At 38.8% G+C, this 20656-nt stretch overlaps 1 protein-coding gene across 3 annotated transcripts in view; it reads right to left on the reverse strand.

Annotated features, from left to right (window-relative positions):
- Positions 1 to 476: 476 nt before the first annotated feature.
- CPNE4 (copine 4) overlaps positions 477 to 20656 on the reverse strand; it is a 226518-nt gene continuing 206338 nt past the window's right edge. For all 3 annotated transcript variants that reach the window (XM_074539635.1, XM_005481004.4, XM_005481003.4), the window contains 4 exons: positions 14209 to 14260; positions 9812 to 9945; positions 7529 to 7765; positions 477 to 1078 (listed from right to left, as the gene is read on the reverse strand). In XM_074539635.1, the coding sequence (XP_074395736.1) occupies positions 947 to 1078; positions 7529 to 7765; positions 9812 to 9945; positions 14209 to 14260 (555 nt within the window). In that variant the 3' untranslated portion in view covers positions 477 to 946. The remainder of the gene's footprint in view (positions 1079 to 7528; positions 7766 to 9811; positions 9946 to 14208; positions 14261 to 20656) is intronic.

A 20656-nucleotide genomic window follows, 5' to 3' on the forward strand; every position in this document is an offset into this window, starting at 1 on the left:
ACAAATCATTTGCTTGTCACAAAATCAGGCCATGCAAAATTTCATTTGGAAAATGTGCCACATAGAGTTGGATACTGTATGTGAGATTTAGAAACACAAATGAAACAAAAGAAGAATTCCCAAACAAAAGAGGTTATAGAATTGGATAGCCAAAATACATCCTGTTTGAAAGCCAGCCAGACTGTTTGGATTAAGTTGGCATGTTTTATGACATGCAGTCTTGATGGATCATGCTCTCCAAGCCAGATCTCTTTACAGTTATGGTCTGAACACTTTGTAACAGCTGGATTTGTCAGGCTTTTGAAAAGTTACTACTCAGGCCACAGACTGAGTGGGCTTGTTTGGGGGTCCATGTTATAAGGTGCTAACATTAGAAATGTCCATGCTTCAGGTCAGGTATCTCTTGAAACCCTTTATTACCCTTCCCTTGGAATATGGAAGTTGAAAGCAAGGCAGCCTTGTTGCAGAGAGAGAAATAAAGACAACTGCAAAACTGTGTTGTTTTTATTTTAAACATGCAAAATACAGTTCATGCATCTGCCATTTTGAAAAATCTCTCAGTTCATAGTAGATTAAACCAAAGACATTTTGGCTATCGACTCTCAATAAATATTTCAAAATGCTTTACAGTGTAAATATAAGAAATTTAGCAAAATTTCAACAAACCTGTATAAAAACCAGATACAGATAACTTTTTATTTCAAGGCAACATGCTGTAATGTAAAGAGTTCACTTTTTTTTTCTGGGTTTTTTTTCTCATAAAAAGGTTTCAACAATACAACCGCTTAACAGATTGAAGCCTTTAGGCTACACATGCAAAAAAAAAAAAAGGTATTTTAGTTAAAAATCACCAAAACGTGCTATTTTTTTGTTTCATTTTTTAAATACAGTAGTTGTAGACAGTAGTATTTTTCTTTTTTAATTTTGTAAAAGAGTGCAGGCAGGTTCATGGAGCTAGTGTCCTGGAAGACTCGTATTCTGACATACATTTTGGTTTTATCCCTTTGCCATTGTAATAGTCCACGACTTGGTTTGGAACTTCAGCCAAAACGCTTTTTGCTAGAGCAGCTGGGGATGCCTGCAGGAAATGGTAGAAAACACAAGCATTAACCTGGTTCTCTGCTTGAAGTGCCATGGATTTTAGAGGCATTGGTGCCATTACATCAAGGGAGGAAGTATGGTACAGAAATGGAAGGCAAAAAAGACTTAAAGTGAATCATACTATTGCTGGAAACTCATTTTGTAAGCCAGTTTGGCTATGGAGCTGTAGCTGCCTCAAAGTACACTAAAGCCAAAATTTCTCTGTGTGACTTCAGGCCCATTTGGACTATTTTAAGTTCAGGGTAACTGAACTTCCCTGCACTCTGGGAGAGCCCCATATCACAATAAAAAGCTGCAAAGACTTCATTCATCAGTGTTCAGCAAGGAACCCTGCAGAGCTCCAAGCTGAACATGAATGGACTACACTGAGAAAGGGAGGCCTTCATCACCATTCTGTTCCTCAGAATCTGGCATGGTGTTTTAATGGATGGAAAAGTTTTAATTCAATCAAAAATACTTTGTGTTTATTGGAGCTAAACCTTGGTTACAAGAAATCTTCAATCGTGGGCTTGGTGGAGGCTTTAGAGCTCTTCCTGCAATGTAAAACTGGCAGGTACCCACCAGACTAAGAACTGATGACCCTGAAAGGTAGGGACAAATACAGAGATGGCCACTGGCTTTCACCCCAGGCAGGGAGGAGGGCTCCCCATCAGTGCAGTGAGGAGCCCTGCCCTCCATCAGCCCCACAGAGTCGCTGCCTCATGCCCTGAAATGCTTCATTTTAAAGCAGAGGGGCCTGTGGATGTTTTGTGGGCAACCATTACCTGTGTGTGTCACATGGACATTCCTCAGCCCCTGAAGTCAACAGCGACAAAGTTGGACTCATTCTCCCATGCACTCTCTTGCCCCATGTTTTGGATTTTCTTGTTTCTAAGTGTTTGGGTAGAGCTGGTTCCAAGTCCTCAGGAGCCAGCCTTCTTGGTCATGTTTCCTTTGAGCCCACCGCAAAAATGCAGTAAAAATGCAAACACTTAAATGTCATTTTGAGAGCTTTAAATTGAAGTATTTATCTCCAGAGAGTGCAGACTGCACCTCAGACGATGCATGGGAACTCAACCAGTGGCTGGATGACATTTCTTCTGCGCACCAAGTACTTTTTCCCAAATTAATGAACACTTTCCTCCTCACTCTCTCTAGTGTTATCAGCCAAGTTGCAAAACTACCACGTCACAAAGCAGTTGCACTGACTATTTTTTGGCCTACTCTGTTTCATGGGGTGGCATCCTTATCCTTACAGAGTCTTAAAATTTGGCTTAAACAGAATGTAAATGGTAATCTATTTGTAGGCACATGAATCCAAGGGTAAAGAAAACTCCAGACTATTAGAAATTCCAGTATCAAATATTATAATACAAAGATAATGTTGGCAAAACCAGAAACAGCTGGGGTTTTTCTTCCCTGTATTGTTGTATTTTGACTCACATATGAGATTAGTAACAAATAAGATTAACTGCTGTGACATTTATATCAAAATATTTGTGCAGCCAAAAAAGCCTGGAACATTTCTGCATGAACAAACTGGCAAAGCATAGAGCATACTTTATGTGTCAGTGCAGCAAATGTTTTAAGGTGTTACACAGTAAGAGAACCCATTCACTTTAATCCTGAAAAGGGAAATGCATGGTTTTTCAGAGTTGCCCTATTCTTGCCTAAACCTGTTTTATAGAATAATGAAATTATTTGGGTTTGAAGGAACCTTAAAGTTCATGTAGTTCCAACTAAAATAATCAGAAAATACCCCTTGGAATCACACAAATGGCTGATTTCTACAATGCTATTGAAAATTACTGTTTTTTTAAATTTCCTTCTCAGTGTGTCAAAGCTGTACATACCTTAGCCTGCCTCCGTGCTATTTTACCAAAAATACAACCCTACATAGAGGTAAAAACAGGGAGTGGGGGAAGAGCCCTGAGCCAGTGCTGCACACACAAGCTGTAGCAATCTGGAAACTTCACTCTGCTCTGTGGTTAAAAATGCTGGGCAAGAGCATTGCCATCAGCTTCTCTGGATCTGTGTACTTCACATGTTCTGAACTTTGGGCCAAGAGCACTCACTGCTGTGCATCATCCTCCCTCCACCTCTTCCCTCTTCTGATGCCACATCCATTCCTCCGGGAGGTAGGAAGGGTCAGCCCTTCACAATAGGCTCTGTCAGGGCTCAGATGCACAGCTGAATCACTCACACTTCAGGAGCTCTCAACTGAAAAGCCTTTAATTGAGGTTTAGGCAAAAACATGTACTGTGCCCACAGGCTCACAGGCAATATGTGCCCCACACAGGATTGCCCTGGGGTAGCTGGCTTGACCCATACTTCAGTCTGAGCAATGGGCAACTGTTGCTTTAGAGTTTCATCATGCCAGTGATGTCTTTTGGTCCTGGGGCTCTTTCTAGCAGGGAACATCCCAAAAACAGGCTTGGGATTGTTTCCCTCTCTAATGATTTGGACCACCTGTACGTTACATACTTTTTTTGGTGGTAAAGCACTCTCATTTGTGGATCAGATGGTGCAAAGCAGCATTTTCATCAGTGAGAATTACACTCAGTATCTTCTAAGCTAAAGTTCATCAGTGTTGTGAAAAGATTGCCTTTGCTGGGTCTTTACCACAAATGGGATATTAAATTAATGTTTTACTGTAACATTTTCTCCACTGCTTTAAGAGCATTCTAGCAATAAGCACCTCAGATGAATAGTTATTAAGTGATAGCTGATACACAACAGTCAGATCAGTCAGCAGCAGGAATATAATCCCCTGTGAGTCTGTAATTGGTGTGTATTACAAATGACTGTTGGTTCAGTTCTATGGCTTCACAATGCTTAACCTTTAACTACAATGCATAGTGCAAAACATTGCTCCTTGCAGTGATTATGAGCTGTGCTTTCTACACTCCTTTGTGATGTATGTTATTAACACACAGCTGTTAACCTTTGTGATTAAATACAATGCAGAATGGAATACAATCTACCTGTGGCATCAGATTTGTGCCCAGTAAATTTATCATAAATCCCAAAGGCAGAAAATTTAATTTCTTAAAATATGACTGTGAATGCATTGAGGCAGATGATTCTCTTCAACTGCGTTTCAGTGATGGAGCATTGCTGTTTTACAGTTTCAGGTGAAGGACGCTCACATTACTGGGGTGGTGGTGATTACAGAGAGAAAAAAGTCACTTGGATTCAGGGAAAATATGTTTCCCTTGTTTGTTATGTTCCCCTTTAGCAAATGGCATATGTCACCCACTCCACAATGGGACGTGTTTTAAGTCTTAATGGTTACCTTGATTTTATCAAGCTTCTACAACTACAGGATTTGCCAAGAGTCACTGCTGTTGCCATTATTATTTGGATGACTTCAAAGATACTCCTTAGAAAGAGCTTAGATGTTTTACTGAAGCACTTCTGCTGCACTGTATTGTGTAGGAGATGAAACCTCTATAATAGAGCCTCTGTCTGCACTGAGTCTTAAGCCAGTAAAACATTGATGTGGGTATAAGATTTTAGGTATGTGAATAACTAATTGAAATGTGTTAAATTCCTGTGTTAGTGCTGTGCAAGCTCAGAACCTTCTCTGAAGTCAAACTTATAAAATAAAAGGGATTTGTTCTGTAGGTTATTTTTTACATCTTCCTTCTCCCCCCTTCCATTTTCTCAAAGGGCAAGGTTTTGCACAGATTATTTTGATCTCTTTGGATAGATATGAGATTTTGAGTTCCAAGCTGACCTGAGAATAGAAGTAATGAAAAAAAAATATTGCTTGGGTTGGCCCCAAGGGAATTTTGGTTTGCTCTTCCAGCAAAACAAAAAAATAAATGCTCACACATAACATTTTCTTCTCTCCTTCTGTCACTAACAGATATAATATGGATTTAGGAATAAGTAAATAAATACTTGCTTTATCAGAAAAACCTATAAACCTTACACAATATGATTTTTAATCTTTCTAAAAAGATCTTTCAACTTTTTTTTTTCTTAATAAATTAACACAAGGTACATTGGCAAAAGGAATGGAATTTTTACCTAAACATGTATTTTGCTTAAAGTTGTCAAAATATGCTGATGTATGTAAATTCTTGTGTTCAGTCAGAACTGATCTGACAAAAATCTCCCAAATGTGTTAAATCTGCATTTCCTCTGTGGGAAAAAATAAATTTGAATCAAAACATCACACTCATTTCTCCTATGAAAAATTATTTCACTGGCTGATGTATAGTCTTTTGTTAGTGCTAAATAAGCAAGGAAGATGTGAATGTCACTTTGTTGAAAGAGAGAGATTATTTGGGATATGACAATAAAGAAATTAAACCAGAAGTGACTATTTTTATGAACACTCATCCATTACACTGACATTTGTTGAAAAGCTGAAACATCACAATAAACAGACTAAATATCAGGTTGCATAAGATATAACTTTTCTGATAGAGCAAATACAAATGTATCTCTATACCTGTGTTATCTTTGTTACTGAAAGAGGGAGAAAAATATCACTATTTAACAAGAAGAATACATAAAGATTGCTTTCCTCTCCCAATACCAGGGAAGTTAATCTAAATCAGCTAAAAAGAATATATGCTTGTCATTTGACCAGTGCTGGTAATAACAATGCCACAGATTCAGTCACAAGTTAACATCAGGGGCACAATATATTTAGAGCCCAGAACTGCAACTGTCAGCATTAATCTATTACATCCAGGATGATTTTCGCTTCATTAAAAAAAAAGTGAAACGAAAAATAACAAATGTAGCTGGCTGTGCCAGTTCCTTGCAGAAACATGTTTTCACCTAATTAAAAGTATCTCTCCCACTAGCCCATAAATAACTCAGCTCTGGACACTTTTCCAATGACTACAGTGCAGCACTACACACTTGTGATTTTGTGCTGAAGGAATCACAAGCTCTGAGGTGGTTGTGCTCATACTTTGATTCAGCAGGTAGGTGGCTGTGTGCCCCTGTCAGCACAGAAATGTGTTTGTCTACAGCTCAGAAGTCAATCTGCAGCTATGTGGCATGGTGGCACCAAACTAATACCATAAGGTGAGTTTTCCCTCCTGTGTGCATCCATGGCTTACATAAAGCTAGAAGGAAATTAAGGAACAAGTTTCTTTCTCTTGCTCCTCAGTAGAGTTTGTGAAAGTAAGAAGTGTGTGTAGATCTAAAGCAAATATTGCAAAATTGCATTTTGAAATGAGAAAAAAAGAACCCTTGCAAAGAGAAAAATAAAGGTATTTTGGAAGTAGCAAACAGAAAAAAAATCCTCATGTGGTGACAAAAATCCCAGAAAAACTAAAAGAGAAGCTAAATTTAAAACGAAATGTAAGCGGTGTGAACCCATATGCAGATCAAAACCAGCCCAGAGTTGAGAACTTGGCTGTGACATATCCAAATCTAAGGATCTCTAGTGTATGGGAGCAGATTGAAAAGAGCAATCTCATGAGGAGAATGAGTCAGTTGCACTGTGAGGTAAAGAAATTCTCAAATTGAATACTGAGGATATCCTTCCTAGACAGAGCAAAAAAACAGCCTTGAGAACCAAATCAATGTAGCAGAAATGAGAGGAAAGAAGAATGGTGGAAAAAGGGAAGGAAAGGGATGGGATCAGCATTGCAGGAGAACATAATGCATGTCTCCATATGGAGCAGAAAGGCTTGGAAAAACCTCTCTGGGTATGGGAAAGCTCCTCCTGCTGGGGAATGCTATGCCCCCCCTGCTGCTGAAAAGTCCCTGGAACAGATGGCATAGTGTAGGGCAGGTGACTGAGAAGAAAAGTTCATGACCAAAGCTTTACTTTAGATTTGGTAATTTAATGCTGGTTCTGTTCCTTTCTTTCCTACAGAGTGTCTTCTACACCACACTGGTCTCAGCCAGGAACAGCTGCTGAGGGCAGAGGGAAGCTCTCAGTAATGCCACTTGCTTGCCTTTGTTCTTGTACAGAATTTGGGAAAGGGTTTGGAGGTAACCAGGATGCCGTGGGTAGAGTACCCTGCATTTGAGAACTCAGGGACCAAACCTCAATAAAGAAAAAGCCTCCTGGGGAACACTGTGAGGACAAATTCAAAGCCATTTCATCTATCTGCGGAAATGAAGGAATGGAAAGCAGAATACAATAGTCTTAATAGAACAGATGCAAAAGAGAATGGGAAACAGACACCATGAAAAATCAGGCAGGGAAAGTAACCAAATTAAATCAGGGAGAAAGTGGAAGCAAGGACTGACACCATGAAAAGCATAGGGATTGTGCCTCATCTCTTCCTTCCCCACCCTCACCAGCTCACTAATGGAGCACGTTCTGAATCCTTTTTTTTCCACTATTTCTGACACAATAATGCCCCAGACTTACTCAACATTTCACACATATCCAGAGTTAAGCCCAGCCCCACAAATCATTCACTATACCCACTCACCCTTCTGTGGCAAGGATGAAAAAACAGCTTACATGTTTGAAGTTCCTGAATGGCACAAACTGGACAATGTCTCGAAGCACAGGCTCGCCCTTGGGCGACCTCAGGATGCCATCATCGCCGTCCAGCATCTGCATGTCACTGAAATCAGCGTTGCCCACGCCGACGATGATGACGGACATGGGGAGGTGGGAGGCGTGGACGATGGCCTCTCTGGTGTCAGCCATGTCCGTGATGACGCCGTCCGTCAGGATCAGCAGGATGAAGTATTGCTGAAGGTGTTGGACAACAAGTGAAAAATTATGTCATTAGTTAATTATGTCATTAGTCCAAAACTGCTTAATATTTTAAGTTAAAAACTATAAAATTACTTCTGGTAACTCACTCATGGACCTTTTTAGAGAGAAAAGAACCTTTATACGGACTACACAGAATTTTCCATTCCAAGCTCCTCAGCTACTAATTTCCTCTCTGCAGAGTAAAGGGGTCCCTGAGGAGAGCAAGGCAGGAATATATCCATCTTCATACTCTTCACACAGAGCCCCAAAGAGAGGCTTTCTCATTCTCTAGTGGACAGCAAGTAATTTGGTAAGCTTGTAATTTCTCTCCCAAATCTCCAAAGCCCACTGAACTGGGAGCATGAGCTGTGACATGGTAATGGTGAAGAGTGGCCCTTACTTGGATCCTCTATTAATTGTTGGGCAGCTGGAGTCATTTATAAGAAATTTATAGTGCATTAATAGGAAAAATGAACAAATCAAACAAATCATAGGATTTGGTCACTCTGCATGAGCAATACCAACACACTAAACATTAATAATATTTATGTGTATACAGTGGTATAAACTCAAAATGTTCCAATCATCTTGTCCTGCCACAAATAAAACAAAACATGCAAGGGAAAAAACTTAATCTTGAACATTTATACTGTAAATTGTTTTTCAGATAGAAAGATCATATTAGATCAGAAACAGCACTGGGAATAGAGTGAGCCACCTCAGGATTAAGGTGGGTATGGAAATTCAAACATAGCAATTTCCCATTTTAGGACTGGGACCCTAAATACTATCAAGGTTCTGGAAACAACAGTGGAATCACAGAATCATAGAATGGTTTGGATTGGAAAGGACCTTAAAGATCATTTAGGCTGAACAGATGATGAAGCAGGGACACGTTCCACTAGACTCGGTTGCTCAGAGCTCCATCCAACCTGTCCTTGAACACTTCCAGGGATGGGGTAACCTTAGCTTCTCCAGGCAACCTGTTCCAGTGTCTCACCACTCTCACAGTAAAGAGTGGTTTTCTAATATCTAATCTAAAGTCATCCTCTTTTAGTTTGAAGCCATTACCCTTTGTTCTGTCACTACATGCTCTTGTAAATATCAGTCACAAGCCAGACTCAAGAACAGAAATATTTGGCAACTGCTGCCCTAATAGGTCTTAAAAAAGGCCCTGCACATGGAGAAAGCTTAGAGTGAGCTCTAGGCCAGGTGATCATGCACATGCCAGTGTCCAGATCGATTCTGTTCTGTACTTAGCACTTTTTGTGCTGCAGTACACAATATCTCTCTTACATCCTTTACTCCTTTTCACCTCTGCTCTTGTAAATGGCTCAGACCTACTCGCTTACATATTCCCTCCATTTCTCTTGTTCTCCCTTTTTCCCATTCTGTCTTCAAGGCAGGATCAAAATAAACTTAAAGCATCTCAAGGGTGTACATTTAAAATGTGATCTATATGTAAGTGTTTTAGCCCAAAAAATCTGTCCTGGGGTTTTTATCAGGTGCTGGCTAGCAGATTTGTCTTCCAGTTTCTAAAAGGCACAAATCACTTTATCAGTAATAACAAGCTGAAAATTGTATCCTTACCATTTTCAAATTAATAGTTGGAAAAGTTCCCTAGGTGAACAGAAAAATTTTAGTACAGCCTGTGCAGGAGACACAAAATTGGATAGTCTGAATTGGGAATCATTTGAACTCATCTCGTGGTACAACCAAAACTTTTAGGGCTTCAATGCTCAATTTTTGTAACCTTAGCAGTGCCGTTTCTATTTCCACAGTGAAGAACTGGGTGTGCTACAATGAAACAGCACTAAAAGCAGGAAATAGATGAGTGGGGAAAGACTGTAAAGCTGCGACAACCAAATCTAGAAAGACTGGATACACTGTTCCAGCTGACATGGGTTAAAGCTGCCTTCTTTGAAGGCAGTTGATAAAAACTGTGAAGGCATAATCTGCATTACAAGGCCTTGATGGCCTACAAGAGATCCATCATAAGACAAGAAAAAAAGGCAAACACAGGTTTTTTTTTTCCCTTACTGAGGCCTCCTTGGTGTTGGTCTCCTCTGATGCAGATTTTGCCACTTTCTGGATGATGGGAGCAATGTTTGTTGGTCCATACAGCTGCAGCTTGGGAAGGCAACTCTGATAAGCTTCCACAACACCTTGTATTCCTGGCATGAAAAACCAAAAAAAAAGAAAAAGAAACGTGGAGCACATTGCCTATACCAGGCTTTTTCAAAATGTAAATAAAAGGTGGGTTCTTAAAGAAAAAATTAAAATACTACATGATAAGCAAGGACTGGAATCTTAAGATAATTTCCAGAAATCTGTCTCTAGCTGTCTTAAATCTAGTTTGTAATATATAATTATTATACCATGCTTCTCCTTCCCAGCAGCTTTTAATATCTATTTTTCAGATATGAGCTTGCAATGCCATAGCTTCTGTTCTTCTTGGTTTAAGATATGATAGCTTCCTGATCAACATCTAAGATTCATGATGAAAATCTAAACACACATTAAGAAACACTTCAACAATATTTTTGTTTATCATAGCTGTTGCTAACAAATTTGTCCTTTGTACTTGTGCCCTAAAGCTGTTAAGGAATTCAACACATCTTTTCACTCTTCTGTGCTAAGAAAATAATTTCTCAGGGTTAATTTGCATAATCACTCATAGGTTGAATTTGACTATGACCAAAAGCTGTGAAACCTTGGAAGAAACAGCAGGATGCTTTGCAGCCTACAGAAAAATGAGCTTCAGCTGAGAAATTTTGATGGAGAACTAGCTATTTTTGGCTTTTTCATTTCAGGATATATAGTCAGACCAGAGAGCAAAGACTTCTTTACTGACACACTTGACAGATCACAGAATGGAAATTGGTATTTTCAATCACTGAGAAGAAGGATTTCTTGAAGTGATGCACATTAGCCTCCCCATTCAGAACTCCCAGCTTACCAGCCCTAAAGGATTAGAGGTCTAATGTTGGAAAGAAAGCGGTAGACTGAAAAGCTTTGCAAAGGATGCTGAAGAAAGAAATGGCTTTGGTAAGATCCTAAGCCACTTTCAGTTTCCACAGAGACTCTCTCACTCATGAGATTTTTTTACCCAACCATATTTACAGGATAGATGGGTGCAGACTTTTCGCTAACAAATGACAGGGAGCTGTAATTGTTTTACAATGACACACATACACTCCTATGAAAAAGTGGTGGAGAACAAAGTTTTCTCTTTTTAGAGCCAGCTACAGATATATTTTTCCATTGCAGTGCCAAAAAAAAAAGTTCCAAACAAAAGAACTTGCTCCAATTATAGTTGCATTGGTTGAAATGTAAAGTAGTGTTACAAAATGTCCCTTGGTAATTCCAGTGACTAAATTACATATTGCAAAACTGACCTTTTGGTAACTCCCAATTTTAAACTTGCTAAGGATTTCATTACATATACATAATGATGTTGCGTGAAGGCCTCATAAATCTTCCCTAAGATGATGACAAGATACACCCTACCTTTCTTCTTATGCAGTAAAATAATGTAAGATAAAACTTACTCCCTGCATTCCACAGAGATTTAGTGTTGTTCATATACTAAAGTTGCTCTCATCTTAGAAAGAGACATGTTCTAGAAATATAATTTCTTTCTTGATTTCTCAGATTAACATATTTTAGAGATATCTACTGTCCATCCAATCCCAACTCAACAGGACATGTGAATGGATTACTTTGTAGCTAGATGTTCTTGTACTCCTTTATCTTAGGCACGTGTGCATTTTTTTTCACAATTCAACTCCTTACATTTTTATTTGGAATCCACTTTAAGCATCTCAAATGAAATACAGTGTGTGCATACATATATGGGTTTAAGACAGACGTGTAGAAACAGTCATTCAGACTAAAGGTTTTTCCCTACTTTCTTCTTCAGATAATAAACTAAGTATTAATTTTAAGAGTATAAAAATAACATACTATAAATATACTAAATATAAGAATATAAATAGTAAAATTTTCAAGAATGGAAATGGTAACAGGTGAGGATATCTATATTTTATGAATTCCAGCGCTCTTCATCTCAATATACAGTCCCTGTATGTAGAGAGATGCTTCACACTACCTTGTGCTAGGAAAAACTCTACTTCCACAGATAAAAGGATTTAATTCCTCAATGGCAAAATAGACACATACTTTTTATATTGCATCCAACTGCTGTTTCTTTGTTTAAACAAAGATACTCTTAAGCAATTTTACTTTATTTTCTGGCAAGTATGCTAGATACTACAAGGTAAAATAGTGTAATCACTAAGCACTTTATCTCCTCACTCTTGCATCCTTTCTCCATGTGACTTGCTGATGTTACTGTTCCCTGTGACACCTAAAACAGTGAGACCATCTAGAAAACATCACACAACAAACAAGCACCCATGACAGGCAGATGAACAAGCTGCAGCAGATGATTAAACAACACATTTTCTGGTTTGTCTCTTCTTGCTTTCACCCAGGTCGATATTATTTAAAAAGGTATCCTTTAGGACAAACAAGTGCTTTTAATATCTTGGAGATACAGGTGCAAAAGCTGCAAAATTTCTTCCCTGGCATTCTTTCCTGTTGCAATGATATTTTTATGTTTTCTTAGGCATAGAACTCCTTTCTGGCAATGGGCTAACTTATCAGATAACTGACTCTTATGCAAAGATACAAACAAAGTTTAAATTATTAAGTGACATAAGCCAAGCCTCATAGAGCAGCTCCTTCCTGGTTTTTCTGTCCCCTTTCATTTCCATTGTTGCATTTAGTTTTGCACACAGATTGTGGTTTGGATAGTAAATCATTTGCCTATAGAGGGTTTGTCTGTCCAAACCCTGTTGCTGGCACCACCTAGATGTGGCAACCTTTTCAATCAATAAAAATCATTATATAACAATGGCAATGTGATTAAAGAATTAGCCTTGAACTCAAAAGAAGCAGCAAAGAGGTAGCAGGGGATAAAAATAAGTGTTCTTTGCATGGACTGCTAGAGCTTTTCTCTGTAGTTTGCAGAGGGTCAGAAATATCCTGTGAGTTAGATTGAGAAACAAAGCTCTATTTGAACACTAAACACATAAATATGTTATCATCTAAACATACATATGTTATCATCTAATGCTGACCACTGTTAATTGTTTTAATGACACATTATTAAATATGACAGTCCAGATGAAATTCTGAGGACTCTTTTGCTTCCCCACCGCCTCCCCACACTGAAGTCTCAACATCAAGCTGGCTTACAAGGCACTTCTAGGTGCATACATGTAACTCCTGCTTCTTTTGACTCCTTAAAAGCAATGTAAAAAGCTGTGTGAGCATATCAGGCAGCTGTAGGACTTTTGCCCAATTGCATTTCAAGCACATGACCTGCAAAGGCTGGGGCAGTCCAACAATTCAAGTGCAATAACAAAGCAGGAATGCCCACTGAACCAAAAACGGGTCTTGCATTTAAGATGTATGAACTCCAAATTCTTTTAATGTCTCTTTCCCTTGAATTGCTTGTCCTCTCTTCTTTTCCTCACTTCATTTCTCTGCATCTTATTTCTCATCCTGAACATGTTTGCTGCCCATGCCCAAAAGAAAGCCACTAATAAGCCTGAGAAGGGCTAAAAGGAGCAGCTAGAAAACTTGAACAGGAAGAGCATTTTGAAATACCCAGTTCAGTATTTGGATGGAAGCAGAAGGATAAGGGAGAATAACAACCTGTGGATTGTAGACAGCAATGATCACCCAAGCAAAATTCTTAATTGTTACTGGATTTAGAGGTCATTTTCCTGTTATTGTCTTTTACAAAATGTGTGAATTGTGGCAGGAGATTTTAAACTGCAGATCTCACTTGCAATACAAGACATAGAGCAACATCTGCTACATAAATCTGGCCTCCGATTACCAAGGATTAATGACTGTTGGGAGAACACACCAATATCTTGCACTGTAGCCTCCTGCTGCATTTGCTCTCAGAAAAGGAGGTTTCTTTCCACCACAGTAGTCATCAGCTGCCTCCCTGCCCTTGACTTGCAGCAGGCTACACATCTGGTCAAAGAGTTGGCTCTAAACTGAGGGAATTTTTGATCACAGAGCTTCACAGCTTGCTTTTTCATATCCTGTCCTTCTTAGCAGCACAACCTATGATGTTGAGGTAGCTGAAGATTTTAAATTAGTCTAGTTCTCAGAAATGCAAGTGATTCCAGGAAGTCCAAGTGCTGAATGTCCACCAGCTTTTCAGGAAATTATTATATGGCACTTTCCAAGATTTCTAAAGTCAAGCTCAATGGTTTGGAGTCTGTCAGGTCTCCAGATCCTAGCTGCCCTCTTCAATAAAACCACTTTGAATAATACTCAGATGATGCAATAAAAAATGCACATTTTTTTGCCCACAGCAAAACTATGGCAGTCTGTCCTACTGTGAGCATTACCTGCACATTCTGGGTTGTCTTCATTGAAATTGATTGCAAAGTCATGAGAGACCTGCAGATAAATGGAAAGAAAAGAAGACTGTTGTCAGAAAAATTATTCCAAGAAGACTTGTGGTTAAACACTCTTGACATTTTTTCTGTGCTAAACTGGAGACCTTTCAAGCTTTCAGCCATTAAGTGTGAAATATAGTCCCAGCTGGAGCTCCCTGCAGAACCAAAGCAGCAAAACTGGAATCAAATTTGTCAATAACAACAAAAACAACAAAACAAAGCAAAACAAGTCACGTAGAAAACCCACCCAAATACATTAAAAAATCATATAAACATGGTGTAAGGATTGGGCTATCAATGCTGGGCATTGAGGAAGAGGAATCTATTGCTGAACCCATTTAAATGCCAGCTCTCCCTAGCTCAGCATCTCAGACTGCAGGAGAGAGAATGCAGGTTGTGATACAGCAGTGACTGCAGAAACTCAGCTCACTTCTGCATCCCGACCTCACTGTGTGAACAGTTCATCTTCTAAGGCGAAGAAGTAGTGGGAAAGTAATTCTATGGAGAAATCAATGATCCACTGTGCAATAGTAGTGTAAAAAGTGTAAGGAGTTGAAGTTGGTTAAAATGTTACATCACTCTGGGGCATAATAAATAAATAAAAAAAATCCTGAAGACTCTTTGGTTTTCCTTCCACATTGTGAATATTCCAATATCTCTCTCTCTCTCTCTGTCTCTCAATCTGTCTATCATTAAATCCTACAGAGATGTTTTTTAAAAGAACTCACTGTGAATACAACAAAGTAGCTGATTTTCTAACAAAACAAAGTATTTTGTCTTTGGTCCCCTGGGAAAATAATAGAAGACTTTTGTATGCTTAAATAATGCTAGGTACTGTAAGTCTCCCATTCCAAAATTCCTCTTTAAGTTTGATTCTTGCCTGCATTTTTCTTTTTCTTTCTCTTGATTCCCTTTAATCTCTTTGGGTCTGAAGCCCAGCCTCTTAATTCTGTTTGTCTTAATTTTCCTTGAATGAAAAAGCTCAGATTTTGTCCCACAATGCATAATGTGTGAATATACATATAGGTTTATATACATATATTTTATGTATATATGTATATATACATATATGTATATATATATTTGACTTGCAAAAAGTGGCTGGGAGTTTAGCAGGTAATTTGCATAATTTGAAGGTCAATTTAGATGTGTCATCCCAGATTTAAGAAGGCATTTATATAACTGCAATTATACACATTTAATGCTTTATAGATCTCTGTAGAATCTTCAAAAGTGCCAAAAGTGGAAAAGAAACCTCCTGTACAATGGAACCAGGATTATTTGCAGGAAGAGATTTATTTTTTGTATGTTGCTGTTCCATTTGCTAGTTTAGATGTCTCCATACAGCAGGGTATGGAAATTGGTCTATGACTAATGGTCCCATAGATAAAATTTGTGATTGCAGAGAAGTTTCTGTGAAAGTGCAGTGGTGTAAGTTGACTAATTACAGCCAAAGAGAGTTATTCATAGAGAAATGGAATTTCCCCATCATGTGCTATCTTGCTCACCACAGTGATGCCTGCCATTATTAAGAGGTTAAATAAAGCAATACTTCTACCATGATGAGAAAGAATTGAGGCAAAACTTCACTGAGAAGTCTGCAGTTGCCTCCGCCCAGCATTCAGCATGCCTGCACCAAGCATCAGTCTTAGAGAGGGTTTTACATGTTCCATTCAGTCTGTCCTACTTGGCCATGGAAGATAGTTCAGGAAGTCAGTGTTTCTGTTCCTCATGGAGCAGCACAGAAGATCAGGGCTGCCAGATACACTTCAGAGGTGTTCAGAGCCCTTCTGCCTGGCTGCTCTGGGTGTCTCTCAGTGCACTTTGCCCAGCTGCTATCTGCCAGTCTCACAACCAGCTGCAGGCCCAAGGTAATTGGATCTGTCAAAAACTGTTATGGGAGTTTTCTCATTGATATTTTTTGTTGCTGCTCATTAGCCTTACTCTTTCCTTTAGGGTTTCTGTATTTTGCATTAACTGTGTTAGAAAAACAAAAAGGATGGCAGTGTATGTTTATGTATTGCAGACTGATTCTTCCAACACTGTGCCTCTTCAGTGATTTTATTTCTTTATTCCAAATGCATTTGAAATTATACCTAAAGGAAAATACAAATCTTTTCAAAAGCTATGAATACAGTACTTCAATCTCACATGCAAGCATGGTTTGGTTGCTTTTGTTGCCATACCTCTTTCAGAATCACATAATGCAAACAATTTATCTGGTTCAGAGCTTTGGGACCCAGGCTATTATTTAAGAGAAAACAGTTCAGGCCAATAAGGAAAGCCCAAGTCTAGTCAGTGTGCACAATGATCCAAAAAATAATACTGTCTGAGCATCAGCTGCTATCCTCCTAAAGCAAATGGCCCTCATACGTTGTCATTCTGATTCACCGAGCAGTGTTAAAATGTACCCTGAAGGCAGCACAGGAAACACAATGAATGTGCAGAAGCATTGGCTTGCTTCCTATGCTCCTTGAGTAATATATCACAATTTAAACAAGATTTAAGTACAATGTGGAGGAGAGAAATTCTTTGAGCATCTCAGTGATGGTTCACAAACATCACAAACAGGAAATCATCACTCAAGGCAAGGCAACAGCACATATGTTTTAAGCAGAGCTTCTTCAAATGCTCAGATCTCATCCCCCTCTCTGTTAAGCAAAGCCAAGTGTGCTTCAGCCTGCTCCTTTGCTGTCTTCCCTGTGGTGGCCAGAACTCAAGTGTCCAAACCAGCAGAGACTTCAGACTTATACCACCTACTGAAGGCCTTACTAAACTTGGGCTGCTACCTGATGGGACTCCATGTAAAGCTCATCCATGTCAAAAAGTGGTTTGGATCAGACATTCAATGCTTTTGCTTTCTAAACAGTGCAAGGTGATGAGTTTCTCTCCTTTTTTTTCTTTTTCCCTTTTTTTTCTTTTTCTAATTAAACATGCAGGGGTTTTGTGACTGAAGGGCAAACCATACTGATGACATAGAACCAAAAGCTGGTATACTCAATGGCATCTTTCTGATATTGAATGACACAACCCTTGAGTGACACTCCCAGAACTGATAACTGAATGCCAAAAAGGAGGCAAAAGTTTGAACACTTAAGATGCTGAAGACTGAGAAATCCTCAGTGGAAACAAGAAGACACTGGGCTGCTCAGAAGCAGGCATGTTTACATAATTTACTAGGATGGTTTGTATTGTGGATTGATCTAACAGCCAGGAAATCCTGGAATGTCTCAAGTCACACAAATGCAGAATGGCTGCCTTACATCAGTACCTGGCACAGAGAATTTTGCCCAGAACTGCAGAGCACAGTCTGTGGTGGAAGTCAGCCTCACATTAAGGAGTGTCCTCACAAAACCCTGAGTGTTTTGTGACTGGACTAAATTTTTGCAACCCTGGACTAAGTTTCAAATATGAAGCTGACCCTCTGCTCAGCCCTCCTCTCTTAACATTGCTCCATAAAATCAATCCGTAAAAGGGAAGGAGAGAGAAATGCTGGCATGCAGAGGTGATTACATGGGATCAGCCTGGTGTTACTTGGGCTGCTGCACAGAACTGCACTCAAAGCCTGCAGCTAAAGACGTTCACTTGCACTTGTATGAATCTTTTGCCTCTGCAGGGCTCCAGATACATTCTTTAGCAGATACCATCATGGATGTGGCATTATTACACTACTACTAGGAACTTCCTACACCAGGAACACACTATTTCACAGGCAATTCCTTCAAGATTTTTAACAAGCAAATTAACTAGCCCTACCATGCATTATGATATAGATTACAGTAACAGGCTTTTTGAGGATTTAACAATTAAATAAACAGTACAGAATAGTTTTGCTAAGACAAGTTATAGAAATGTTGTTTTTTACCACTGTATAATGCTTCCTCCACTGTCTGTACATTTACAGTGACAAACACCTGCAGTTTTCCTTCAATGTGATGGCACCCACGAGACTCTTGGAAGAATTATAACAATATTTCCCCATGCTTATGGCCACTTTTGTAGAAAAAATGACATTGATTTAACATAGCATAACATCCCTCATATTGGGATGCAATGAAATTCATTCTCATAGCATGGCCCTTGCTGGAAATGTTTCTAATTTAGGCTGAAAGGAAAGGAGAATTTCCTAATTGATGAGAATTTTTGAGATTTCTTAAAAAAAATATTTGATGAATTCAGATAGAGACCTCAAATCACAAAAAAATCCCTATTTTGGAATCTGAAAAATAATAAATTCCCCAACATTGATAAAGCAAATTGCTGGAAAGCTTTTGAACTGTGCAAAGGCATTTTATTCAAGTTTCATTGAAACTTGTTATTCTAGTTTGGCCTACATATTTTTTAAACTCCTTTAACTGAATTTCTATTTTTTAAAATAAGAAGCTATGGTTTTTATTTTCAAATTATGAATATGGATGCCTGAATTCTGAAAAATAATAATCCTTTCCTCCCCTTCTCTAAATTGTTGAATTCATTGAAATTAACCCTCATGTCCCAAACAGCTCCAGCTTTTCTCTGTGGTGATGGTACTAGGACTATTTGACAAACAATGTGACAAAGTCAGATTTCTAGGAATGCTTTCTTAATAATTTAAATAGAAATTGTAAAAAAATCCATGAACAATAGATGCATACAAGTGTAAATGCCAAAATGAACTATGTTGGACACTTATCTGTGAATAAACTGAATGCTATTAAGCTGCTGTCATTCAGAAAACTAAATATTAAATGCCTGCATATTTTGCAAAAGCTTAAGACACTAATGAATTTCGAGCACTTTTGGTCAAAAGCTATTGTTTTCAGAATGCTCATTAATCAAATAGCTTGGGAGCTGGAAAGCTTGTGTTTCTCACTAAGATACATTGGATGTATTTCTGCTTGGCAAAGCTGGGCCACTTATTTCCCTTTATTCTTCACTTTTGTACATGCTGCCCAAGTTTCCATGTCTAAATCCAACTTGCATGGATAAGGAGACTAATTCTGTTTTGTCCCTTGGTCTTCTACACATCCTTTTTTTTTTTTTTTTTTGTCAGGTTTGCTTATATTTTAGCCAGTGCAGGAATCATAAAGACCACAGCACTTCTCAAATCCCTCAGCTGTCCAACAAACCAGTGCAGGTTAGGGCTGTAAAGATGCTGCCCTGTGTCTGTAACTGCAGTGAGTTTGTCTCCAGCACACATTCACAGCAGAAGCAGGCAATGAAGCTTTCACTAAAAATACAGAAATAACCAGGACTCTCTTAAAACAAACTGCAAGTTGTTTAGTATCTATTCAGGTGTCAGCTGCAGTTCTCCTTTAGGGAACAGGCCTTCATTAATGACAATCCACCTGTCATGGGGCTGACACAATTTGAACTTGCTTTTCATTTTAACAGTAAGTTTTGTGCTGCCGTGTAGTTTTTCATCTCCTTTGAGTCCTGCCTGCTAAGAAGTCAGCGTGTGTGGTTTGCTTTCTTGCCTCCTCTTCACTGTGACCTTTCACAGCCATGTCTGAGTCCATATTATCTACCACCTCTTCACTTTACATCAGACTTCTCAGATGCTTCCTTTCATTGCAAAAAAAAACCAACCCCAAACCACCAAAACAAAAAAAAAATCTGGAAGTTTGTATGATAGAAACTCACCTTCTAGGGAAATTTTTCTCTCAGAGCTTTACTTAGATCAAGGAACAGGGTGATGTGTTTGTCAGGTCTTTGTGGAAGAAGCTCATATTGTTGAATATTAGATGAAAGATCTCTAGACTGATGAAGAATGATGTATATGGCATGTCCTGCTTCCTTCACTTCCACAGATTCCTTATGCCACTAAGAAACTGCTGATTTTCTACTAACAGCTGAAGTGTGTCATTTGGAGATGAACTGAGGGAAAAAAATGTCAACACAACATAGCAGTGTGCTCTTGAAATGGAAATTCTGTGGAAAACATATATAAAAACAAGATTTAAAGGGGTAGAACATCAAGAGATTTATGAAGAGCCTGAAGAGATAGAAACTGATACTGCTGATATGTTATTTAGGTTGTATGGGGGCTCCGTGGTTACTTAGGAACCCTTGGCAGTGGGAGTAATTTCTTCCATAGCCCTATTTCAATTTGTTGTCTACTGAAAGAAATAAAAGACCAGATGCTGGAGTGCAGAGACCAACGTGCTATGAGCAGGTTAGATCACTTCATTAGGACTGGAGGCTTGAAAACAGACACTCTAAATTAATGGGAAGCTGATTTATCCACATGATGGGGTCAGAACTTAGAAGTTCTCATATGATTCAACTTAAATTTGAAGATGTAAAATTGTTACAGTAGTGGCACCGCTCTCCTTTAGTAAAACAAATGTATGGTATGTATGACTTGTAGCACCTGTGACTGAAAACATGAAAAGCTCATTTGAATAGCACCAGATCT

This window comes from Zonotrichia albicollis, chromosome 1, assembly GCF_047830755.1.
Source record: "Zonotrichia albicollis isolate bZonAlb1 chromosome 1, bZonAlb1.hap1, whole genome shotgun sequence".
In the NCBI taxonomy this organism is placed as follows: domain Eukaryota; kingdom Metazoa; phylum Chordata; class Aves; order Passeriformes; family Passerellidae; genus Zonotrichia; species Zonotrichia albicollis.